This window comes from Strigops habroptila, chromosome 8 (assembly GCF_004027225.2).
Source record: "Strigops habroptila isolate Jane chromosome 8, bStrHab1.2.pri, whole genome shotgun sequence".
Lineage (NCBI taxonomy): Eukaryota > Metazoa > Chordata > Aves > Psittaciformes > Psittacidae > Strigops > Strigops habroptila.
This window is the reverse complement of record NC_044284.2, coordinates 43,754,477-43,781,046: the sequence shown is the minus strand read 5'-3', so window position 1 is coordinate 43,781,046 and position 26,570 is coordinate 43,754,477. Positions and strand designations below refer to the sequence as shown.

The following is a 26,570-nucleotide window of genomic DNA, read 5'->3' as shown; positions in this document are numbered from 1 at the left end:
GCTGAATTTCAGTTCTGTGAATGAAAGACTTGACTCTTCCTAAAACTCTTTATGAGCAGAAAACAAGCTACCAAGTACATGGCTACAAATAAATATACTTGGTTCAGTTACAATTAAGTGAAACAGCATCCCTTAAGTAAAATGTTTTGGAGATCTTTTGTTTCATCTGATATGGCAGAGAGAAGTCTTCTGTAGAACGTTCACTGAGAAGTTTGAGAGTTAAATCCTAGTTTATGTCTGACACTGAAAGAAACTTCTGTGTCTGCTGTGAAAAAGTCATTCAGGAAGCTCTCAGGACAGACACTACCTTGAAAACCTAGGCCACTAACAACAGAAGTGTCAAATCTTTGCAGCACCTGCCCAAAATATTAATCTATTTCTCTCATTTGCACAAGAAGTTAAAGTCTCTACTGAAGGCAGATCAGCCCTTTTGAGAGAATGAGAGGTGGCCATCCTGCAATTCCACTAAGAATTAAGTGGTGATGATGATGCTTTGAGGGAGGGCAGTCTTGAAAGCCATTTATAAATGTGTATGCTGGTTTGGGGGGGGAGAGGGTGGGACACAGTGGGATGGGGGGATGGGTACACACAAACAACAATAAAACAAACAGCAAAAAACCCCAACCAACCAATCAACAAAAAAATCCCAAACAAAAAACCCCTTGCAAAACTTATGTTGATGAATTACAGTATGGACAGTTAATTCCATATTGTTAACACCTAAAGATTCAAAAACACCAAATAAGCAATCAGACCACCCCATCTAAGAAAACTTTATTTCTCTCTTTGGAATTCTTTGGGCTACAGAATGCATTTCCAAGCCAGTCGCGCCCTACTTCAGCAATAAGGGTCCAAGCATTTTCAGCCTATTCACCAGCTCTGGTGAAGAAATGCCTTGGACTTTAGTCTGGGATTTATAGTATTTTAAAACATAGTTCCAAAATCTTTCAAAAGCTATTGCGCTTACATTGCCTGGTGGTGATGAGACTGAGTACTTCGAGCATATCAATCTAACTATTAATGTTTGCCTTATGTTGTTTTTGATTTGTATATTTTTGCCCAGAAGTTCAATTACAGTTTCAATAAATAACAAGGGTTTTTAATTAAAATATTCAATAGTAAAATGCAATAGTTAGTAGTTCATTTACACCGCTAGTGTTGATTTGAATTTCCTTTGGTTTTAAAACATACTCCATTAAGAGGGAGCTCTGTTTGGTTCATATTCATAATTAAATGCATATATGATTGTAATCTGGTAGCTGCAAGAAGAGTATTAGTAATCCGAGAAGCTAAGTGAACATCAAATTTAAGGAGCTCAAATGTGTGTTCTTGAAATACAATTGAATTGCTCAAAGAAGTTTAAGCTCTGCTTTTTTTTCTCCTCTTTGAGAGACATTTGATACACCTTTTAAAAGTTTGTTTTAGTTTAGGGTGTGGAAATATGGAATAGCCTAGGACACAGGGTTACTGCAAGGACATCAGTGATGTTATTTGGAAATGTCCTTTCTGGCAGTGGAGAATAAGTGCTAGGAAGAAAAAATATTTAAAAAATCCTAGCTGTTGGTGTTACTAGTGACACTTGAAGTGGGAAGTTAAAAACCAACACTGGGAGTTTGCATGAGGGAGGAGTTTTCCTATCTTTGCTCAAAAAAATAAAAATAAAACTCACCACAAAATGTGGGCACACACCCCACCTCCACCAGCCCACCAAAACAAATCCACAAAACTTTGTATTTGTAGAATCATAGAGAGGTTTGGATTGGAAAGGACCTTAAGATCACCCAGTTCGAAACCCCTGCAATGGGCAGGGATGCCTCACCCTAGACCGTGTCACCCAAGGCTCTGTCCAGCCTGGCCCTGAATAGTGCCAGGGATGGAGCATTTACCACTTCTTTGGGCAACCTGTTCCACTGCCTCATCACCCTCACAGTAAAGAACTTCTTCCTTGTATCTAATCTGAACTTCCCCTGTTTAAGTTTAAACCCATTACCCCTTGTCCTATTGCTGTAGTCCCTAATGAAGAGTCCCTGTCTGGTATCCTTGTAGGCCCCAAATTTCAGGAGTTTTATTCAGTCAATCACAAGGCAAGTGGTTTTGAGAGAGGCATAACAATCTAGAGTGGCGTGGCAACTTCAGTGCTGAAAACCTTGCACACTTTAGTGGTACAGAGTTGAAATTGGCTGCAATCAAAAGGAGGATGTAAATGCTGCAGGAACGCTTCTGCAAAATGATTGTGCATACTCTCTGTTTGTCAGAGTATGTTCTTTGATCTGAGTTGGGGCCCCTCCAAGAAATGAAGGAAAATCACTTTTATAATAAGCAAATAACATCTTGGTAATTTTTTTCAAAAGGAAGTCAGTTGTGTTGAGTTGAGATACGCACGATTGCTAGGAACCAGTTTGAGATAACTGTCTCTTTTCAGTTTGGCTACTGATAAGCTAATATCAAAAGCTAATGAAGAAATGACTTCTATTATGACAAATGCATGGGTTTGTTTTGTCATAATGAAGAGCGCTATGTTTTGCAGATAACAGTATGAAGTGTTAGATTTCCCCCAACTGTTTTTCTAAGTAAACTGGGAAGCAAGGGTTAATTCTGAAAACTCTATTGTAGTTGTTATTAAAATTTTACTGTTTTTTCAAGTGATACAATCCTTGTTTTGAAGTAGTCCTGCTGGAGGAAGGAACACATGCACAGAGCAAAGTCAGTTGTGCAACTTTTTTTTTTTTTTTCTTAATAGTTTTATTTCTTTGCCACTAAGGGAAAATAATCCAGGGCTCTTGGGACCAAAGGCTACAATTTATTTAAGTACTTTGAAAACAAAAGGGATCATGATTTGAGTATAGTAGGTGGAGATGGTGAAGACTGAACCTTCTTACATTCCTGCCAACAATAAATGTTTCAGTTCTGTGTATGAGAGGAGAATGGGTGTGCGCTCTTGCGTCAGAATTCCTAGGCTGTTAGTAAACAAGGTGGCTGTTAAGCAGCATCTAATAAGTGTTCTTAAATTGGCAAACCTAAATAAACTGGATTCCAGGCAAACTGTCAGGGAAGATCTCTGGCCCGTTCTTGGATTTCCTATTGGAATATGGGGGAATTCCAGGGAAATGTAAGTATGCAGCTGATACAGTAGCTGGAGGTGACAAATGGGAGGATCTTGGTAGTAGCAACACAGCGACTTAAGAGTCTTGACTCAAATAATGGAAAACTGCTGCAAGCTAGTGAGGGAGGTGATGGTGTCACTTGGAGAGGGTGGGGAAAAAAAGATCACATCAAACAAATCTAATCTTGGTCTCTGATGAAGGATGATCTTTTGGTGCTATGTGCATCATATCAACATTTTAGGAAGAGTGGTAAAAGTTAGTTATAAGGAAGTGTTAAAAAAAGGCAAGCTTTCAAGCTTCAGTGCTATAGAGTTCTTAACAAAACAGAAAGGGGAGAAATAGCTTATTGGGAAGAAGATTGTAGACAGCCTGGGAAGAAATTAGCTGGTGCTTAGCCATTAGGGTATTTTTCTGCTCAAGAAACTCAAAATAAGAATGAATTACTTCAAACTTATGCTAAAAAAAAAATCAGCGTTAAAGTAAACCATGTGACTTTAATTGGGAAGATGAATAAGTGTTAAAATATTGCTGCAAGTGATAAATTCTCCAGATCTAGATGTCAAAGCAAGATAGATTTGGATAAATACTTTACTAAACATGAATTGAAGAGCTTTCTATAGAAGTGACTGTGAAATTCGGTATCCCATGAAACTGATTTCATACTTAGTGGACCAGCGGTCCTTTTCCTTAAAACTCTCTGAGACACTGTACATTTGTTTTATTCTCTTCTCTCCAGTATCTTCAGTCATTAAAGTGTTTATTAGAATATTTATTTTGTCTCTGAAAAAAAAAAAAAAAGAAACCCACAAAAACCCTCCCAAAACAACAACCAAGAAAACACAAAATATTTAGCATTGTCTGTGGAAATACCTGGGGGAAGGAAAAGGAGTATTTTAGGTAGAAGAGTCTCAAGAATTCTGTGCTTCCCTATCAAGTAATCTTCATTGCATAATTATAGAGAAAATAATGAAGTTCTCCTGACAAGAGTTACTTCACTGCTGGCCTGTTGACACTGCTTTGGCCAAGATTTTCTTGTGAGGCCATCTTCTCTCTTCGTAATCCCTCGGGCCATGCTGCACGCAGCGTTTATTCTTTCTGCTTTGTACATCCTCGCAGGTCTACCTTCATATACTACAGGCTACCTGCTGGCTCTCACACTGTGCCTTTTTAAAGTTATTTGCAGTTCAGCTCCTACTTCGGGGTCATTTAGGGATGCTGGTTGTCTTTGTGTAATTTGACAACAGTGTTGTTGGAAGTTTCAAGCTTGAGTGTTCTAGAAATAACGTGTCAATCAAGTTGGATTACAGTGCTTCCTTTGGTTGTGTTTTCTGTAACAGAATCTTTTTGTGTCCGAGTGTTTGAACTTCTGTTGAACTTGTTTCTTTCTGTGCATCAGGCCAGTTTTGCACTGAAGATGTTGATGAATGTCAGCTCCAGCCCAACGCTTGTCAGAATGGAGGTACCTGCACCAACCACAATGGAGGCTATGCTTGTGTCTGTGTCAATGGTTGGAGCGGGGATGACTGCAGTAAGAACATTGACGATTGCTTCACTGCCTCCTGTGCTAATGGATCTACTTGCATTGATCGAGTGGCTTCTTTTTCGTGCATTTGTCCAGAAGGAAAGGCAGGTAAGGGCAGAAAACTTGCATAGGTCTGACACTTAATAGAAGATACTTCCTGAAGTTTATGCATTTGCTTAAAGTGGTGTGTTTATTTTACACACTTTGTGACCAAACCAGGAAGAACAAAAGGAAACATGTGCTATGCATGAGCAGAGACCTTTTAAAACCCTGTAGCTTGGGACAAAGAAGTATTTGTATTAGGCTGGAAGACAAACTTCTTACAGTTTAGATTGCAAGGAAAGCAGATCTCTTTCTAGCCCTTAGCAGAACCTGCATTTGCCTGAGAAGTTATGCGTGAGGGTGACTTGCTCTGTGCCACTTAGGATAATTGTACTTAAAAGTTTAGAAGGCAAACTTAAATATTTTTGTGTGAGTGAGGATGTCCTTACTGGTATAGGGGAAAATTTGCTGTTGTAGGGTGGGTAAAAAGGTGAAGTTCTCCTAAGTACTACTACCTGGAAATACAAGTGATCAGGATATCTGAATTAAGAATGTGAGATTTATGTGCAGCTGTGTTTTCAGCTGTCAGAACAATCATCATGCTTGTTAGAGAGAAGAGATAGTTAACTGCTCCAAGGAGAAGATTTTGGTAATGGTAAGCCATTGTATTCCTCCAGCAGTGCTGGAGTCACCTCTGAAGTTACAGAATCTACATTTAAATATAAAGGGTTTTTAAGTGTGTGGTGAGATCTCTGTGGTAGTCTATAGGTTGAAGCCTGTTAAATATTGCTTAAGCTTCTGGCTGAGGGAGTCTCTATTTGATCCATCAGGACAGAGGGTTTGATTGTGTAACATAGTCTGACTGCTATATCTCTTTTTTAATAAACTCTTCGGATGCTTCTCCAGGTCTTCTGTGCCACTTGGATGATGCATGTGTTAGCAATCCATGCCAGAAGGGTGCTCTGTGTGATACCAATCCTGTGAACGGACACTATATCTGCACGTGTCCTCAAGGCCATAAGGGAGCAGACTGCACTGAGGATGTGGACGAATGTGCAATGGGTGAGTTTCTGTTTGTTATTTGTGAGTACATGGATAGGGAATTGGATTGTTTGCTTTATGAACTAACAGCGGGGCAAGAATATGAATTTTGTCATAGCTTCTCAACTTAATACCTTCTTTCGTGTTCCCCTCCTTCCATTTCAGTGTCTTTAGACAAGTTTTAAATCTTGTCTGAGATTTGGGGCAAAGGGCTGAGACAGGATAGCTGTTCATGTTTGAACTGTTAGCCTCTGGAATATGAAAAGCAGCAAGATGCTTAACCATTCTTCATTGTGCAGGAGGGCCTTAGCATTGTGTGAGGAGTGCATGAAAACAAATGTGATAAGCTGACCCTTAGAACCGCAGTGTACAATGAAATTACCACAATTCGTGTGGGAGTTGCTGCAGCTCCTGCCTCAGTAGAAATATATCAAGGCTGTTTGACAGCCAGAATATGGCTGGATCTTTTGAATGCTTTCCGAGACTGGTGACCATGTGGGCTTTTAAAGCTGTAGTTCTCTGATATCATGCTGTTGTGCTGTTTTGAGGGATTAGCTGGAATCCCACAGACTTGCTTATAGTTTCGTGAGTGCTAGTTCATGCTTCTAGATGCATGAAGGTAATGCCTGACCAATACTCATGGAAGTGTTGGAAAGAAGCACTTCTTTGAATTTCATTCCTCAGTCTGCCTTGGACAGCACACGAAGAACTAGTTTGGTTGTTTCATGGCTGTGGTGGCATTTTGTCAGCCTTAGGAGTGAAGTAAACGTAAAAGATGATCTAGATAAGGCCTTGAAAGCATCATTCATTTTCTCATCCCTGCTAGTGGATACTCTCCTCTTAAGAACTGTCATTAGTAATACGGAATGGAGTTGCTTCTTTGGTCCATTGATAATGACAACAATCTTTCTTTTTACCTCTGACAGGCAAGTAACTGCCACATGTTTTTTTCAATCACAATAGCCTTTCCTAAGAAGGATGAACAGTCTTTCTCCAGTATTACTTGCCAGAAAGGAATGACCACTGGAAAAGACCATGACTAATAAAGAATGCTGTGGCTTTCCAGCTTCAAGGAGAGGTTTTGACACACACGTGTATATTTTTCTTGCAGCAAATAGCAATCCATGTGAACATGCTGGGAAATGTGTAAACACAGAAGGCTCTTTCCACTGTGAATGTTTGAAGGGCTACACAGGTCCTCGCTGTGAAATGGACATCAACGAATGTCATTCGAATCCATGCCAAAATGATGCCACCTGCCTGGATAAGATCGGAGGATTCACGTGTCTCTGTATGCCAGGTAAGAGGAGTTTCTGCCAAAGATGGGGTTTCCAGCAAAGGAAGAAATCGGAAGGCTGAGCGTAGGAAGGGTTGCCAGCTATGCTGAGGTGGAACACAAAATTGCAAAGGGGTGAGGCTAAATGAAATGGTGAGAGAGAGCCTGCTATGGCAGCACCAGCCAGGACTTGGCATTTGTGTGTGGGAGGGAGAAAGCAATTAGAGGACTGAGAAAGAAACCAATCTCTACATCTGGAAAGGAAGTTAGCATTCTGAGCTGGCATATATGTGAACATTTCTGTTACTATACCTGGTAAAGTGCATGTGCAGAAACTTATGTTTGTGAAAGCAAAGCAGGTGCAAACTTTGAAAGAGTGACTGTGTTTTGAGAGATACGTAGGTGGTGATTCTGGATGATAGTGTTTGGGGTTTTTCTTTGATTAAAATACCCTAGATGGTGCAAGCTCTTATTGACCTGAAGAAATAACTGAAGAACATTACTTGATTGAAATCATGCTTGTAAAATGTACATGTCCAGCATACCAATGAGCTATGTAGTCTGCTATTTTGCTTTCTAATAGAAAGTGGTAAAAAAAGAGAAAGGTGCAAGTTGCAGAGTCTTATAAAATATAATGAAAGAATTGTGACCCCTGCAGGTGATCAGTTGGTATCATGAAAATTAGAATGAGTTTTTATTAATATCTAATCTGTTTTGAAATGTGGAACTCTAGTCCCAAGTATTTCACCCTTCTTAACATTTTTATTTTACTCTGTCATTAGCTAAAAATCTTTAAGCTAAAATTATCTGCTGTGTTCGTTTCTTTACCTTTTACCTTATGTTGGTGCATACCCAAATATATTGATCTCTTCCAAAGTGTTAAAACATAACCCTGTCTCATCAAGTGGAAGAAAATATTAGATGTGAATTCAGTACAAACTTCTGTTACCGCTGGTTAAGTTGGCATGTTCAACAACAGTGAAAAATACACATTCAACATCCCTTTTTAACCTCTGATGTATATTCTTACCTCATAGGTTCTGTCCATACTGCAAACTTGCAATGAATCTAGGCTTAGACTTTCAGCGCTGGTATAAAAGGCAGTCACACTTCCAAAGGCACCTTCTAAGGCCTTCAGTCACCTCTTCTTACTTATTTTTTTTTTCAACAGGTTTTAAAGGTGTTCACTGTGAAGAAGATATTGATGAGTGTCTGAGTAATCCCTGTGTGAACAACGGAGAGTGTCTTGATAAAGTCAATCGCTTCCTCTGTGTCTGTCCTCCTGGTAAGTACTTATTTCTGGAAGCTTTTCCTGCTTCACCTTACCAAGAACTGCATAGATAACCAGTGAGAGATTGCAGGTGATGTGTTTCTTGTGAGATTCTGTTTTCTTAGTGCAGCATCTGTTTGAGTGAGAGTAGACATGTATCGGTTGCAATAGTGTTGTGCCTGTAACTGGGTAGGTGTTGAGAAACATACTCTTGGATGTCTTGTCTTAAAGGGTACTTAGCAGCATGAACTTCTGTTATTGTGGGTATTGCAGTGAGATAGAGATGAGTAATTCTAAATATATTTTAAAAATCAGAACCTCTGTGTGCTTTATGTCTTTTTCTGAGGTTTTTAGGCAGAACCCATTTTTCTGTTGGCATAATTTGTTTGCGCGCATGGGGAGGGAGGTGGATTGGGACTCCACTTTAGAAAAGAAGGATAAATGCTGAGCTGAGGGATCAATGTTAGCTGTAGGGTAAATGTCAGTTGTTTTCCTGATGGCTTACAAATAGTCTTGAGTTCAAAATATACCTGACGAAAGCCTGCTCTGCATCCCTTCTTACTGATTAATGATGTTCTGGCTCCTCCTTTGGTTCCTTCTTTCAAGAAACATTCCTAGAGTGTTTTGGTTTTTTTGTTGAAGTACCTAAGGCTCGGCATTATCTGACATAACCTGTTGATAGTTGGTGTTTCAAGAAGCGTATTGAAAGATACAGAGCTGTATTGTACCACATTCCACATTGCTGTAGTATTTCTAGTCTAAATACTCTAGTGATTTATGCATTGTTGTTTCATTTTAAGTTACTTGCTTTGTTTACTTGAAGGTTTTTATTGGTGGCCTCTCGGTTTTGTAGACAGGCATACTGTCCAGTGGTGGACACCACTTATGTATGCTCTGTCTGCTTTATTTCTGTTTGACTCGGCCATCTCACTTTTCAAGCTGAGGCTCCTTTGACCTGGAGGGATAGAAACTGTGTTTTGGCTGGTGGTTTGCCTGAGGAACCAATCCACCCAGGGCATGGTCTGTGTGCTTGATGGTGCAGTTTAGATTTACTGAGCTTGTATATGGGTGGTTTTAAGGATTTGCTAACAAATAATTCCTGACAGTGCAGCTGTTTAGATTAACTACTTCAAATTACATCTGGATTTTCATCTTTTTTCTGCCTTTCAGGATTCAGTGGTGCTGTGTGTCAGATTGATATAGATGACTGCTCCAGCACGCCATGTCTCAATGGAGCCAAATGTATCGACCATCCCAATGGCTATGAATGCCAGTGTGCCACAGGTTAGTCTTGTGTTCAGAGCCCCTGGACTGGAGATCACATGTAACCTAAATTCATAAAGAGGCAGTCAAAGAAGCATCAGCATTCTTTCTTTCTTTCTCTGAAATACTGCTTGTTTGTTGCAAAGCTTTGTCTACTCCTCTGCTGCAGAGAATAGTATTTTAAGTATTTTAAGCCTTTCACTTGTGATAGCAGTAAGTTCGCAATTAATGAGAGTTCTGGCCTCCCTCTTTCAGCCCCATCTCTCTTCCCAGAAGGTGACATCTTCTTCTGTATTGACTGTGGAATCCATGAGTGGAGAAACAGCAGTGTGAAGCCTTTTGTCTGTGGCTTACCTTACTTTCTTCCAAGTCAGATTATATAGTATACAGTTGAAGAGCAAGAGATATCCAGGGCAGTACTACTGTGTATTCTGATTTCTGTTGTGTCAGGCTATTTTATGTCAAAAGTGGAAGATTGAAATGCAGTGAAAATTGCATCCACTGGAAGAAATACCACACAGTAGCTGCCTGCCAGAATTCAGTTAGAATGATTTGTCAAGCATCATACAGAAATATGGACAGAGCTGTGCGTGGAACTGAGGTGGAATTTTTTTGAATGCACTACATTCCATTACTGCTTGGTTAATTACACATTTAGAAGCATCAGGTTTAATTATGGGATTTTCTTATCTTCAGACCTCTAGGAGTGATATAGATATATTTTATCTAGATTTTTACATGTGGTCAAATAAGAGGGTTCAGAGCTGTTACACTCTAATTCTCAGTAAGGAACAACTTTGGTTGCTTTCAACTAATGGTGCCTCATGTTTTGCTTGCGATGCAGATTCAGAATGCCTTGGCTTTAGCCCTTCCATTAGGGAAGAGGCTGAACAATTCCTGGAGCTACCCTTGTCCCAGAAATGTGCTGTTAAGTTGGCTAGCCTTATGTGCAGTTTTTCTCATTTTGAATCGTCACACCCTTTCACCCTTCCCCAAAGTGCCTGAAGAAACAGTGAATTTGTTGGAAGTAGAGGAATGCAGTGGTTCTAATCAGGAGAGGAATAATTACTCTTGTCAGAATTCTCCTTTTGATTACTGCGTGAAAAACAATCTGACATTTGCAAAAAGCAGAAAAAGATCAAATCATCTTCAAATTTGGAAACTATCTTAGAAAATCTTTCTCAAGCTGGTATATGGTCGCTTTCATTCACCAAGAGTGCACAGCTTATCGGGCCTAGGTGGGGTTTGGGTCATGCAGTGGAGGACATTTAAAGCATGAATTTGAGCACTAAACTGCTGGTACCACTTCAGTACAGAAATCGTAGGTTTCCCAGATGGCACAGAATGTGCCACCTAACCAGCGGAGATTTAGGTTAGATATAAGGAAGAAATTCTTTACTGTGAGAGTGGTGAGACACTGGAACAGGTTGCCCAAGGAAGTTATGAATGCTCCATCCCTGGCAGCGTTCAAGGCCAGGTTGGACGGGGCTTTGAGCAACCTGGAAGGAGTTGCAACTGGATGATCTTAAGGTCCTTTCCAGCCCTAACCAGTCTATGATTCCATGTATGGAGCATTTTCAAGGAACAAGCTGAAAGCAACCAAATGTTATTGAAGTGGCAGCTCTTAGTAAAATCCTTGGTTAGTATGTTGGCTGAAAATGGAAGAGGTATTCTGTACTAGGGCTTTTTTCCATCCTGTCTGAGGGATTCTTTTGTTCTATATTCAAGTGGGTTTTTTCTAGTCTCACTCTTGTCTGCAAAGAGGGAAATCATATCTCAGTAAGGTACATTCAGTTAAGAGATCGATAAATATATCTAATCTTTTAAATTAAGCTACAGTTGAGCTACAATAGAAGGCAAGGTAATGATCTTTTGAATTAATATATGCTAAATATTATTTAATATTGACAGCCTTCTATACGACTGAAATGTGGCATTCATTATTGGGGCAGGTCAGTTATTGGAAAATAATGTTTGAGTATGTTCTTGCTCTATTAGTCTCGTCTTACGAGTGATATGTGTTCCCTGAATGGTAATCGCCAGCTGCGAAGTGATTGAAAACTGCAAAATATTTGGCCAAATGCTGTACAGATACCTCTATTTACTGCTTGCTTTTTGTCTTTTCTTTCCCTTCTGGCATTATTCCACTTCTCCTTCCCAGTGGTAGATCATGGCTTTTCTTTTCTTGAGTTGTCTTAGGCCTTTCCTCTTTTCTTTGCCTCTGTATATTTTTTTTCCCCCCACTGTTCGTCCTCTTTATGGGTTTTTCTTCCTTCCCTAACATCTTTTTATATCCATCTCTCTAACTAGCTTCCCTTCCCTCTCCCCACCTACCTCCACACCCATTCATCCATGCATACGTTCGCAGAACTTGGAAATGTTAGCCGTCACCTGGTATGTTTGACCACAGAAATAACCACAAACCTGTATGAAAAATGGGGAGCCTGTTATCCACTTATAATACTCAGGTGAGAATCACACTTCAGCTGTTGAAATTCCCTGCAGCTTGGTTTGTATCAGTCTCCAGCTGGTGTCTGAAATTTGAAGTTCTGTCTTCCTAATCTTTAGCTGCTGGAAGGCAGCATGAGCAGTTGCTCTAAAACCTCATCTCTGAGAACCACTTATTTTAAATTGTTCCCATTTCATACAGCTCTGCTCCATCATGGAAAACAGGGCTTTTGAGGGAGTTGTTTGCTGTTCTTATCTTTCTAAACCATTGTTTTAGCCCTTCTGGTGAATAGACTGTCCTTCTCTGTTGCTCAGGATGTTTCTCAGCTGAAGCAGCATGAAACCGGCCAAATTGCTGCTTGTTTCATTGCTCCTAACTGAAGAGGTTGCATGCAGTCTTTCATAAATTTGCAGTTGCTGCTTGATTGGAGTTATTGAAAGGTTTCCCAATGAGAGGAGCAAGAAACTTTCTGAGAGCTGCAGAAGCTTTGACATGAGCCAAGGGAGTTCCCTTGGGAAGATTTCTGCAGCATCCTTGCCATAACTTCTCATTCTAAAAAAGTCACCCCCCCTTGTATTGTCGAGAGGAAATAATGACAGGAGAGTGCCTTAAAATAGTTTATATTGATGCAAGTAAATATTTCTCATGGAGATTTACATGTTTCCTCTCATTGCTGCTGTTCTGAATAAACTGAAGGTAACCACTTCCAATGCCAGGATTCTTCATGCAAGATGTTGTTCTGTAATGCTGTGAGCAGTGGAAGTGTGTTGTTTTCCAGGATTGGAAAATGGGCAGCAGTTGAGATTCCCAGTTACCCTGTGTGCTGTCTGCCACTTTGCTGATTCTTAATATGATTCTTTCTATATTTGCTTATATTCACAGCAGCATCAGACCAGTTAACTTTTTAATTACTCCTGTTCATCATTTTCTATTAGGTTTTACTGGCCTCCTGTGTGAGGAGAATATCAACAACTGTGATCCTGATCCTTGCCACCATGGGGAGTGTCAAGATGGAATTGATTCATACACATGTATATGCAATCCTGGCTACATGGGTGCCATATGCAGCGAGCAGATAGATGAATGCCACAGCAATCCTTGCCTCCATCAAGGGCGCTGCATTGATTTGGTGAATGGCTACCAATGCAACTGTTTGCTGGGCACTTCAGGTACAGAAAGCACAAGTGGAAGTACTGGATTTTAACAGAATTCAAGTATTTAATTATTTCTTACGTGTGCTCTGGTGTGTGCTAAATTTGCATACAGAGATAGGCTTATGGTATGACAGTAAAGCCTGGGCTTTCACATTACTTCTCCTTGCTGAATGTTGGTGTGGTTGTGTGGATTGCCTAACCTCTCTGGTACTGCAACTGGTCTTGGAAGAATTTACCTCCTCTTTACTCCCAAAATTCAAGCATGCAGGAAAAAATAGGCATGGTGTTCAAGATGCTTTATTCTTTTGGTTAAACATTTAGCACAAGTTCAGGGCTATATTCAGTCAGCACCTAGTGACTCAGGTGACATTCCTTGGTGTCGCAATGCTTCTGCATCATCTGTTTAAGTTGCCCCAGTGTATATGTAACTTTGAAGCAGATGGGATTCTTAATTTGGCTATTTCTGGGAAATAGTTTTGTTGTCATCTTTGTAAGAATTGGTCTTTTTATTCCTCTAACTTTTTTTTTCCCAGGAGTGAACTGTGAAAATAACTTTGATGACTGTGCAAGTAACCCATGCATTCACGGGGACTGTATTGATGGCATTAATCGCTACAATTGTGCTTGCAAACCTGGATTTACAGGTAAAGTCAGTGACCCAATAGCTTTGAGTTGTTTTGAAGATAGTTATCCGGGTATCAAAGGAAGCTGTTCTTTACATACTGACTGTAAGGGACTCAGTACCTTGGTAAATCCTTCTAATCCTTGAACGTCAGCATCTTACATTACAGAAAGTTCTACCAAGCAGAAAAATGGTCTAATCTGTGCTGCGAAATGCCATTCTTGTTAGGCAATTACATCTAATTCATGGTTCTTAGTTTTATAACAAATAAACCCATGTGACTTTGGTTTATTATTTACAGCTTCTTTCCACAGGCAGAGAGACTGTGGACAATATAGAGGTGTTTGATTAGACAGTACCTTGGGCTTTGACCATGAACGGTATTTCTCTTTCTGTGAAAGCAAAGCATTACTAACTCAGTGTTCTAATGAGCTGCTCTCCACTCTGAAGTCTCCAAATGAATACCCTGCTTTTTTCAGTGCTTCTCTTTCATAGTGTGTTCTGTTCTGTTTCCTTTTCAAATTGTAAAGACTTATCTAACACACTAAAAGTAGGGCTGAAAAAAGCAGCTTTTAGGCACTGGTGTATCCATGCTTAGAACTGTAGATCTACATCAGGACTATTTCTGATGACTAAAGCACATCTCAGCACTGTTTATAATGGACTTAATATGTTTTGAGCCATGTAGGGTAATGCACTCATAAAATAATTGCTGTAAAGCAGTTGGTACTGTTTATAACAGTTTTCTCATCACGTTTGTTACTGTTTATTACTGAATGATTCTAATTAGAATTGATCTGAAGTGTATTAGAAATACCACTAAGAGGTTTCATGTGTCTTTTGCTTTTCTCTTGGCGTCTTTTTAAACTTCTGATGCTCCTTCCTTCTTTGGCTCTGGCATGATGGTGCTCTTTAGTCCTCAGAACAGGAAGAGGCAGATCCTAATCACTCTTGCCTTTCAGTCTTCATTATTGCTGACATAACATATTTGTTATTCTACTGGACTTCTTACTGTTATGCTCTTAAAATAATTCAGTAATGATGAATTGGGATATTCCAGTATTTAAAGAGCTGGCTTGCATGGGGTCTCGTTACTTAGTCCTTTCCTCATGTTAAAAATGCTTTCAACTTACTACAACATTCACTTTGTTTAGCTTTCCAGCCTCACAAGATCTTATGGTCACTACTTCAAGAATCTTGCAGTCGTAATCAGAGGCAGGCAAAACAGGAAACGGTGTTTTTTAAAGTCCCTTTTGCGCAATAAACCACAAGAACTATATTTACTGCCGACAGTATGGCAGTATTGATTGTTCAAAGGGTAGGTACTTTCAAAGCAGAAGAGCAGGGCTATGACAAGTGGAGCTCAAGAGGTTTGTTTCAAGCATGATACAGTTGAGTGATTTCTGCCTTCCTAATCAATATTAACCAGTGATTTTTAGTGGAATTCTGTTGAGATTCTTGAATGGCTTATAAATACTTGTTGAGTGTAAGTGCTGTTTTCCAGGCACAGAAAAGTGCTGCATCTTTAAAAAGTGCTTCTCTTGGCTTCAGTTAAAGCACAGAGGCATGCAAGCTCTGTCCCGCTGCATTGGCTTTGCTGACTTGTGTCTGAATGTATGTTCTCACAGACATGCAAAGCAAATGGTCTTATAAGAAATACTCCTTATAAGTATTGGGGTTTTTTTCTAGGCCCACGTTGTAATGTGGACATTGATGAATGCACATCCAATCCCTGTCATAATGGTGGAACATGTATAAATGAAGTCAATAGCTTTCGGTGTGTATGTCCTGAAGGATACCATCATCCTCACTGTCAGTCACAGGCAGATGGTTGTCTTAGTAATCCCTGTGTACATGGCAACTGCACACATATTGCTAGTGGGTAAGTACTTATTGTCATGTTAAATTTACCTGCTGCCTTCTATACTTTCTTTTTTTTTTTTGCTTTGCCCAGAGTTCCAACTTGATTTGAGGTTTCTGATTTTTCTATAAAAATTTCTAAGATTAGGATCCAGACTTATTTGCTGCCCATGAAATAATTACAGTAAGGTGTAGACCTTTAGTCACCATCTGCAGTCTGTGCTGTTTCAACATAGGTCTTTCTGTCCTGCATTGTATTCTTTGCTGTCTTTGCATGGGCATGTAGCGCAGGGTGGACTGCCACGGTCTGAAGGGAGGGTTTGGCGATTCAAGTGAGTAGAGTGAATGCAATTAAAATAAAGAAATAGTTCCAAATTGAATCTTTGTGGAGCAGCAGCTATCCCATCAAACTTTAAAATGTTAAGTGTGGAGACTATTTTTGTTGGCTCGTGCTGTTCTTGCTACCCAAATACTCTGTATGAAGGAACAGGCAGATAACTTTTGACACTGAGAGACAGAGTGATATTTGACTTAGAACTGTTTGTCCATGGCTGAGATTTTGTCAACTTTAGTCATACCGTTGCATGCCTGAGAGAAAGGAAAGCTCTTTCTGGCTATTTTGATGGCAGTAGTTAACTTCTGAATCTTCCCATCTGGGAAGACCAAATGTTGATTTCAGGAGCCCTGGATCAGGCCTCTTTTTGGTAATGATAAGTCTGGGAGATCAGGACCTGTGGAGTCAACAGGTCGGGGAGGTAGGGCTTATGTCTGTGAAACTTCTCAACTGTATGTGGAATAGCAGTGCCTCCCACTTGTGTGCTGTGTCCTGGAAAGTGTTGTCAGGACTTGGGCAAGGAAGTGATTTACCACTGCGGGCAGCTCTGTAGGGCAGGATTCAGCACTTTCCCTGGAGCTGGCTGGAAGGCTGCCTTTATTGGTAATTCAGCCTCTGTATAAACTTGTAAAACAAATGTTTTGGTTAATTTTGTCTGTCATCTGTCTTCTGCGTTCATATTTATGCCCATGTACACCTTACGCTTGGTGCTGGATAAAATGTCTTGTTTGCATGACAGGGAGGGAGGCCAGTGCGTGTGTTGTGTGTCCCGAGTCCAGGGTGACTCACCGAGTCCTTGGTTCTATGTCATGGGGTGGAGCAGTGCTCTACTTCAGACTTTTTAATGTGATGGAGAAGATTGCTCCCAGCCAGCTGTTTTCATTTGTAACCACTACTTTGTATTAAATCAGTCTAGTTATCTTTGGAACCTATTGTTCCCTCCACTTTTTTAATCTTTTTTTTCTTCTGTCTTTGTTTAAATGCGTTGAGATGGACTTATCAAAGCAGAAACACATTGCTGGTTGACTGAGCACTTTGTGAAAACCATAACGGAGGGAAGTGTGGTTTTAAGGGAGGGTTTATTTTCAGTGTTTCCAAAACTATACAGCTGGGGTAAGCAAACTAAACGTAACTCTCCTGAAGAGAGATCTTCTACTTTTTTTCTCCAAAATTAATCTGCAGAAGAAACTGGAAAAGGAGTTATTTAAGAATGTTCTAAAATTACTGCTGTTTCTGCCTTCAAAGGTACAAGTGTGTCTGCGACCCAGGCTGGATAGGAGATTATTGTTCAACAGAAGGGAATGAATGTAAATCAAACCCATGCCAGAATGGAGGAACCTGTGAGGATCTGCTGAATGGATATAGATGTACCTGTAGGAAAGGATTCAAAGGTGAAAATTCAAAGAGAAGTTTGTGTTCTTTTATCTTTGCACTTCATTGCACCACTTTAATCTTTCTATTAAACTTTATGGAAATAGGAATCAAGAGGCAAAATGCCAGGGTTGTATAAAGTTTGATTACAGTCAGTTCATATAGACATGATAGTAGAATACTTAGTATCTTAATATCTAAGCCTTGTTTGGATTCATCAAGAAATGTCCTGGTGGCAGCTCAGCTCAATTTTCTTTGTAAGAAAGTTAGACTGAGTTGTGTAAGTGCACTGTGAATTGAGGGGGCATTAAACTTGGAATTACCATGGCTGCTGTCTTTTTGTACCCACTGAGCTCATGATGAGTGCTCCAATCCCCTTTTCCTTCTGCTGAGACTTTTCAAATATGGAAATGCTGTCCACTGCTGTGTAGGATAATCATGCAAGTGACAACTCTTCATTCATTCTTCCAGAAGCAGCAAGCTCTTACCAGCATATTCTACTGGTTTTTCCCCTTCTGCTCTCCAGGTGTGAACTGCCAGGTAGTGGTTGCTCCTTGTTCGCCTGATCCTTGTGAGAACTCGGGAATTTGCCAAGAATCTCCTGACTCTGAAGGCTACACCTGCCAGTGTGCCCCTGGCTGGGAAGGTAATGTGGGTGGGGAACATATTGTACTTTCAACACTGAGCGGTATTGGCAATGAGCCTTTTGACCATTGCCTTCTGAGGGGTCTTACTTCTGGACTCTCCGTGTTTCAGGGGAGAGATGTACAGTGGATATTGATGAATGTCTTTCCAAGCCCTGCAAAAATCATGCTCTATGCCATAATATTCAGGGCAGTTACCTGTGTGAATGTCGGCCAGGCTTCACTGGGGGAGACTGTGACAGTAACATTGATGACTGCCTTTCAAGTGAGTATCAGCAGATTGTTCTGTGTTTTCCAGTTTTCCCTAGAAATAGTTTTGCTATTCTGTTGGTGACTGCTATTTGACAATTACTGAAAGTTCTTTCATAACCTCTTACCAAACAGAAAAAAACAACCAAACCTTAGCTTTGTAAGACTTGTATGTTTGAAACAGTCAAAATCCATCATGATCAGCTGCTAGAAATGGGCTACAGTGTTCTGACTGATAGCAGTTGTTCCCAGATTCTTAACTTGAAAAGGTCCTTAGAATTTACATACTTCAATAAAGAGCACTGTTAAATGAAGAATTATATTTGCCTGAAATTTTAATACACCAAGTTAAAGTAACACTGCAGGGCTTACCTGTATTTCAACATTAACCTTGATTGAGGTGTGGTGAGAATCTGGGGGATAGCAGTCTTCCCTGAAAAGTCTCTGTCTGACATTAATATTCTGGAAAGGATGGGTCCTGTTGCTCTTCTGGTTATCCATTTGATTTGAAATCACATTAATCAGTAGGAAGGCCTTCTGTTCCAGAACAGTTATCAGTTGTGGGAGGATAGCCCATACACAGATGAGTACTGAAATGGTTTAAATTATGAGAAAGCAAATGTTGATTTCGTGGCCTTGACACTGCTGTTTACAAGGGAAACTAAATACATAGTAACTTCTTTTTCTTGCTGGCATATTCTGTGTAATCATCAGATAAAATCAGAGTCTCCTGAGAAGTGTCATGTGTTTTAAAGTTCATCTGTTACTATTTGAAAAGTGCTTTATCAAACCTTGGAGCTCACAATGGTATAATTTCTGAATTAGCTGGCTCTTTTATGAACGAGTAAATAAATAAAACCTAAACCCTCTAATTTTTATTCAAATGCCTTAAAACCAAACCAAAGCCTTAAAGACTTTAGGTATGAATTTAGAGAGTTGTGTTTTGCATTGAAAAAAATTTTAAGTTTGTGACTGCTGTAGAGTAGGATCCAAACAAGTCTTAATAGTAGCAAAAGTTACCGTGGGAGACCCCAAAGCAACACTACTGAAAGAACTTCTGAAACATCTGGCTCAGCCTGAGCTTTTGATTGCCTCTTTCTGTGCAAACAGGTAGAGTACAAAAAATGTCACAGTGCATTGACCCAGAGCGTTGCTTACTGAAGCCAACAAAATTATTGCTTGTCCTGTTAGTTTTTACGTGGGTGTCTGAAGATAAAAACATTTTTAAAGCATTCATCTTTCCCTCTTGAACAGCTGGGAAATCTCTCTCTATTCCTAAGTGTTCTGAGAGCTGTGAGATTTATCCTGTGTTGTCTGTTAGGCAGCACACCCATGAGGTTGAAGAAGAATTTCAAATTACTGCTACAGCTGATTTCATTTAGCATAACAAAAACCTTCCATGGCTTGAGCCAACTGTCTTTAATCTGTGAAGCAAACAAACCCTTCAATAACAAGAACTTATTGAAAAGTTGATACTTGAGTCTCCTTTTTTTGTCAGTAAATGTGTGGCACAGAAAATTAATGTGCAGCTTTTGGCTTTAGTCATAAATGGCTGACTGCCATAGACACAACATTTTATAGCTGCCAGGGGTCTCACTTTGAATGTGCTTTTTCTCTCCAGTAGTCAGATGACCTTTAAATGGCTGCAGGTGTGTCTCTTATAACACAAATTTATATCATGTGAGCATATTTCTCGGTTAATATATGAGATTTAATTACCTTTCACATCTGTTTCCTTCATTTACCAGTGAACAGAATGATCTTGTACTTATGTTGAACTGCAGAGTTTTGGCGGATTCTATTTGCATTTTCAAGTTTGTATGTTAGTATTACTTAAAGATAGTCAAAGATAAAAAACCTCTGCTCTGTAACTTTTTTTTTATTGCCTTCCTGTTTGCCCTTTTCCTTCCCCTTCCCAGTTTCTCTCCCTGCCTTCATATACATAGGCTTTTGGTCTAGGGAATGCAGAGCAGAAAAAGAATCTGGCTTCAGAGGCAATATCCAGCAGAGGAAAGTGGGTCTTAAGTCCAAAAGTAAAAGGAGCAAAGCAGGAAGAAACTGCTGAATGGCAGAGAGCTTTCAGGCAGATTGGTGGTTGTGGGAATAGAAGGAATACACTAGTAGGGAGTGGCTTAGACCAAAAAATGGTGATACACAAGTAGCAAGGCCATGGTAGGGATAAAAAAAATGCAAAAAATGCAGAGGTGAGGATAACCCAAGGTGGTGTATGAATTTGTGATTTTTTTTCTGCCACCCTTTTCCCAATCAAGCTTTGATACTTGGAAAAGTGCTAAGTGCTCAGTAATGCATAAGTGCTCATGTACATACTAATATACACATTTGATTTGACTGGATTGCTTTCATGCTTAAAATTAAGCACACAAGTTCTCTCGTGTTGAGCAGTGTCTGGACAAAAGAGAATGGGCTGAGTTCTCATATGAACAAGAATTGGTAAGGAAGAAGAAACAGTTGCTGTGCTGTTTGTATTTATCAGTAGACATTTGTCAAAAAAGCAGAGTTCGAATTTTAAACAAAGAGACTGCGGGTCTGGTTTTGTTGGTTTTCATTGAGCAAATCCCAGCAGAGAAACCTCTAGGCCCTGAAGCTTGGTCTTGATCCATACCACATTATGAATTCGTCATCGATAATGCTTTGTAATTATCTTTTCCATAAAGTGGCTGAGAAAACCTTGTCAGTAGTCTGTCACACTCTATGCTATGTGATACTTTTTTCTAAAAGCTACTACTCTAGGCCTGGCCTTTGACTGTTGCCCATTGTAATACTTACTGCAATGCTTCTGTCTCAGATCCCTGCCAAAATGGAGCTTCATGTGTGGATGGGATAAACTCTTTCTCATGCATCTGCCTACCTGGATTTCATGGAGATAAATGCCAAACAGATACCAATGAATGTCTCAGTGAACCGTGCAGAAATGGAGGCACATGCACGCACTACGTCAACAGCTACACGTGCAAATGTCAGCCTGGGTTCGAGGGAACCAACTGTGAGAACAACATTGATGAATGCACTGAGAGGTGAGATAACTTCACTGTGCTGCTGCACAATGTCAGTCCTACTCTGAAGCAGTTTTTAATGATGAGGATCTGTTTTCCTGCCTTTTGTCACTGGGACATGCTTGTGATTCCTGCAAGGAAAACTTGCTTGCCTTGTGCAGGATATCAGCTGAAAGACAGTTGCCTGCCAAGGTGGGTCTTCAGTTTGCACATCTAGTTAGAAACTTAATTCCATTAGAGGACAAATATGACAGTGTTTTGCAAACGTTGAGACAGTAGTAGATGCTAGCTTATTAAAACATAAATAATTCATAATTTTATAAGAGGAGAAATATATATATCAGAGGAGAAATAACTGGTTGGTTATGAACAGTTACTGTGTTGAGAACTACAAAAGCTGCAAAAATGGAAGCGATGACCAACTCTTAGAAAGACAGGAAAAAGAAATTAGCCCTGAGTTTTTGATAGCAAATAATATGAAGAAGCAACCAGGAAGAAAACTAAATCCACTAATTCTGTACTAGTAGGATTTAATCATCAGAGATATTTTAATGCTCACAAATTGGATGTGGTTTAGCAGTGCTGAAGTAAAACCTGAGGTCATTCTAAGAGGGAGGTGTGGAACTAAGTTAAAATGCTCGACAGTTGGTCCTTATAGAAATGGTTGACTTGGTAGTTTTAAAAGCTCTTTGAGAGTTAACCCTGTGTATCCATCATCTGCCTGCATATTTTTTTAAGCTTTGTTAGGATTGATGTAAGTAACGTCAGATTCTCAAATTGAAACAATTAATAATAAAGCTTGAAATGGTTAAAGAAAAGTTTTAAAACCTAGTCTGTTCTAGTCTAGGTACCAGAAACAAATAAGGTGCCTAATGGAAAGCTCTTGGTAATCTCATGCATTTTCTGCACATGAAAAAAAGATCTTTCTTATCTTTTATAAAATTGCATTTGGGGGGGAGGAAGTATTTTAGTATCTTTTGCATAAGAACAGGATTGTGTCACTGATGAGGGTGTGTTTAATTTGCACAACAGTTGTTTAATCAAGTATGTTGGGTGTTTAGCCTGGATTCTTCCTTGGGGTTTATCCTGTTTTTGTTTTCGATATCAGTCAGGACAGAAACCAGTCTTGCAGGTATGAATGAAGGATGTAGCAATTTTCAATGCTCCACCAAGCTAAACCAGTCACACCTTCTCAATCAGAATTTACTGAGCTGTACTTAAGAGCTCCATGATGGTTGGCTAATTTGAATTTGGTTCAAATAATTCTTCCATGTCTTGTGTGAGAAACCGCCTGTGAGAGAGTGCCATCTTCTTTTGGAGACGGGTACCTGATCTCAGTGAAACACACCAAGTGATTGACAGTTCCTCTGCCTTCTCTTCCTTCTTTTGCCTTGAACGTAAACAGCAGTTTCTGCTCCATGTAAAAAATAATTCAGCCCACAAGGCAGAGGAACCTATCTCTGATAGACAGGTTAACATTGACATCTCTACCGTAATCACAGTCAGAATTTAGATACTTAAAACTTGCACCCTTGTGCTGGCAGTTCAGAGGGATGAGTCAGTGGCTTCTCTCATGGAAGTAGCCTTTGAGAGTGCACAAAACAGGTAACAAGCATGAATTGGTTTTGTGTACGTTATCAAACTGATTATCTTGAGTCTGATCTAGGGTTATTTTCAGAGAAGCAGGAGTTTCCTGTCAGACATTTATTTAGAAAGAGAAAGGAGTCAGTTTTGCATGAGGCATCATTTCTCCTAACTTTCCCAGTCACTTCTCCACAGGACACCTAATCTGGCAGAATTTATGATCAGAAGGTTGGGGGGAGGGGGATAATTCCTTTGATCTGAATTCTGCCAGGGCATGTACAAGTAGTTTTACTAATCAAGGACTTAAGGTTCTCATGAGAAGAGGAGAAGGGGATTTAGCAATACCAATACTTTCACATAATTTCAGTAAAGAACATGCTTGTGTTTTGCATGTTATATGAACTTTTTCCTTGAGAAAACATACCTGTGACTCCTTTGAAGCTTTAAAAAAATGTAAATTGTTTTGTTTCTCATAATTTGTAATACAATTGTAATTTGTAATAAAATTTGTATAAAATTTATCAGTTTGAGCAAGCCACACGCCTACCTGGTACAGTTCTGTTTGTGGTCAGATTGAAGCTGAGAAGATTTCACTAAATAAGTTACCTCCATCACTAATGAGTCATCGAAACCCTGCTTTACTTTTTTCTCTTGCCAAGGTAAAAGACAGTGAGCTGGAGTCCCCTGGAATTGCTGTTACCTGATTTGTGCTCATTTATCAGGATGTTACCAGTGGTCAGAAGATCCTGTAATCTGATTTTCTCTCTCATTTCAGTAATGTTTATGTGCTGGTTTGGCTCTAAGCTCATTGCATTTTGTCTCAGCTTACCTTTGTTCTCACTGTCTTACAGCTCCTGTTTCAATGGAGGTACTTGTGTGGATGGGATCAATTCCTTTACTTGCCAGTGTCCGGTGGGATTTACAGGACCCTTCTGCCTCACAGAAATTAATGAGTGTGATTCACATCCTTGTTTGAACAAAGGCTCTTGCGTGGACAGCCTGGGCACATACCGATGTATATGTCCTTTGGGTTATACAGGGAAGAACTGTCAGGTGGGTCACATTTTCTTGCCCATTTTGCACAGGGCACTGTTGTTTGAACTGTCCTGCAGCAGAAGTGACTGGGTTAGATGTGGAGTACTAAACACGCAGAGCTCTTCTTCCTTCAGTTCTGGTAAGAGGTGGTTGGCCTGTTAGCCCCAGGAAAAGTAAATCCAGTGTCTCTGTCTGACAGAGCAGATGCCCCCATTCAACACTCTGGAAATTGAAAGTGTCTGTTTGCAAGGAGCAGAAAAAAGCTTGGTTATTTATGAGAACAGGCATCATTGGAACTTTCTAGATTAATTTTCTTGTTAAAACCAGCTACTGGCTTTGAAAATGACTGCTTTTCATTTGAAACATAAAATTGCCCGGATTAAAGGCAGAGTCCTGGATTTAAAAAAAAAGTGTCAAATAAACACAAACCAGAAAGCAGAATGTCAGTCTGATTAGCAGGACCATGATTTAACTGCTTTATTTTTTTACAGGGAGCTGTAGTTATTCTGGGTCGATTGTAAACTTTTTTTCTGTCAGAGGCCAGAAAATGTTTTGGGGCAGTAACTGATGCTATTGTCCTGCTCACAACCTCAATAAAAAGCTCTAGTCTTACTTGCAGACTTAAATTCAGGCAATTTACAGTTTTCCACAGTTGAGCATCAGAGCTGCAAACCCATTCTGTAAATGACTGACTAGTACCTATTAAAAACTTGGCATATCACAGTGGAAACAGAATGCTGATTTAATTTTTCAAATCAGAGGTTTTTTCTTATTCTATGCTTATCAAAACAGCAAGAATGATTTGAGACTATTTCTAGCTTTGGAACAATAAACACTTTATTGGCTTCATAAGCAGTCAGAGTGCTGCCATTTAAAAAAAATTAAAAAAATCTGTGCATTTCTTAAACTACTGGCAAACACTACAGTTTTGTAAGAATTTTGCAACTGTCTTTTATGCCAGTGTGTCTTTGCAAAGCAGTGGTTGTTGGAAGAAGCATTTTAGTAGCAGTGGGGGAGGTGCTTTTCCTGAAGTATGTTGCTAGACATTAAATTGTCACGTCTGCTTCTAGGTATTGCTAATGGAGGAAGTGAATGCAAAGTAATGAAGTGATATAAAAAAGCAACCCCTCTGCAACCCTAATTATGCATTCTGGGCACACCACTTAAGCCTCATTGGGAGAATTAGCATTGAAAGTGATTGTAAAGTACTGTGAAGTTCAGTAGTTCCTCTTCTGTTATGTTTGCTTTGTTTTTACTTGAGAAAAGGATTAATTTTCCTGTCCCCAAATTAAATGTTGGGGATTCTCAGAAAGTTTGCTTTATGTTCAGAGAAGCTTGATCATAATGTATTACTCATTTGATACAAGGAATCAGAACTTTCTAAATTTATAAGTACTATTCAAAGCTGTATTGGCGAGATTTATAGATTACAGCTACACTCTAGTTCTTGTCTTAGTGGTAAACTGGCTTGACCTAATTAGCAAAGCTAAATAAGCAGCACAAAATCAGACAATGATTCATAAGTTATAGAATTTGCATGTAAAACAGTCAGCTACTCATTACAAATGCAGAAGCAAGAGGCTTGGTGTTTTTCTTCTTCACGCTCAACTACATGTGATAAAACTTAATTCCAAGTTTCTTTTTGGTTGCCTGTGAAAGCACAGATTTTTCTGCTTTAATCTGTGTGAGGAGGCAGTTTGCATCTGAAAAGCAGAACTTTCTGCAATTGAAATCGCATTTTACAGCCAAAATCCAGTACTACTCGCTTTAAAACCTTATCCTTCCCTCAAGTCAGCTTGAAATCAATTACCTTGAAGGCTAAGTGCTCAAAAAGGAAATGATGGTTAGTGGCTGGTTTATATTACATCAGACATGGTTATTTTGGGTCCTCACTCCACTTTCATATGATGATTTACTGAATTATAGTCTATTTGTTTGGAAACTGTTGGTTTGGTTTTTGGTTTTGTTTTTTAATATAAGGAATCAAGAAAAGCAGTATGCTTTGCCCTGTCTTCAGTTATGAAACAGTTTTGGGGTTTCAGTTGGATCTCAGGAGATAGGGAAACTCAGAGAAACCATACTAGAGCAAATGGGGCAAAAAGCAGGTAGAGTGAGCTAATGACAAAAAGGAAAAACAAAGCTCAAAATGTGGAACGCATCTGTCATCTTCAATAAACAGTGAGGACAGGAGGAGTTTGAGAGAAGAAAGGGCACTTGTTACTGCTGATAGCTGAAAGCTTCCTACTTACATGGAACTAGAAGCCTAATCCAAGATAAAACCGAATTTTCTCAAACCCAGCCAAAGATCCCTCTGCAGAGGATTAGCTTTTACTCTTCAAATGATGCTGCCATCTGGGGTTTACTTCTCTGTACATTTGCGCTTTCCTAGGCATATGAACTCTTGACACTGTCAGTGAAGCACCTGGCTTAGACTTGGGAAGTACTGCCTCTTTCTTTCCATTGCCACATGGAGCCAGTTACGCAAAACTTCCTTTCTTTGCATCTTGAGCTTGTACTCTGAGTTGGGTTTCCTACTGCAGTTGCCATATATCATGTCATATTTTTTTTTCTCTTCAGGCACTTATGGATCTGTGCAGCAAGTCTCCCTGTAAGAATAAAGGCACGTGTGTCCAACATGGAGCCCAGACTCGATGTGTCTGTCCATCTGGCTGGACTGGTGCTTACTGTGATGTGCCAAATGTCTCCTGTCAGGTGGCAGCTTCTCAAAGGGGTAAA

The 26,570-nt window shown here is 39.7% G+C and overlaps 1 protein-coding gene across 2 annotated transcripts in view; it reads left to right on the top strand.

Annotated features, from left to right (window-relative positions):
• The window catches only part of NOTCH2 (notch receptor 2), an 86,785-nt gene that overhangs the window by 39,324 nt on the left and 20,891 nt on the right, over nucleotides 1-26,570 (top strand). Inside the window, exons 6-19 of one of the 2 annotated variants that reach the window (XM_030494643.1) lie at nucleotides 4,501-4,734; nucleotides 5,575-5,730; nucleotides 6,821-7,009; nucleotides 8,157-8,270; nucleotides 9,426-9,539; nucleotides 12,903-13,136; nucleotides 13,655-13,765; nucleotides 15,433-15,625; nucleotides 17,183-17,328; nucleotides 17,835-17,954; nucleotides 18,065-18,217; nucleotides 21,008-21,236; nucleotides 23,651-23,852; nucleotides 26,412-26,565. In XM_030494643.1, the coding sequence (XP_030350503.1) occupies nucleotides 4,501-4,734; nucleotides 5,575-5,730; nucleotides 6,821-7,009; nucleotides 8,157-8,270; nucleotides 9,426-9,539; nucleotides 12,903-13,136; nucleotides 13,655-13,765; nucleotides 15,433-15,625; nucleotides 17,183-17,328; nucleotides 17,835-17,954; nucleotides 18,065-18,217; nucleotides 21,008-21,236; nucleotides 23,651-23,852; nucleotides 26,412-26,565 (2,349 nt within the window). Of the gene's footprint in view, nucleotides 1-4,500; nucleotides 4,735-5,574; nucleotides 5,731-6,820; nucleotides 7,010-8,156; nucleotides 8,271-9,425; nucleotides 9,540-11,828; nucleotides 11,987-12,902; nucleotides 13,137-13,654; nucleotides 13,766-15,432; nucleotides 15,626-17,182; nucleotides 17,329-17,834; nucleotides 17,955-18,064; nucleotides 18,218-21,007; nucleotides 21,237-23,650; nucleotides 23,853-26,411; nucleotides 26,566-26,570 lie in introns of those variants that run through there. The other variant, XR_003992611.1, reaches the window with a different exon arrangement.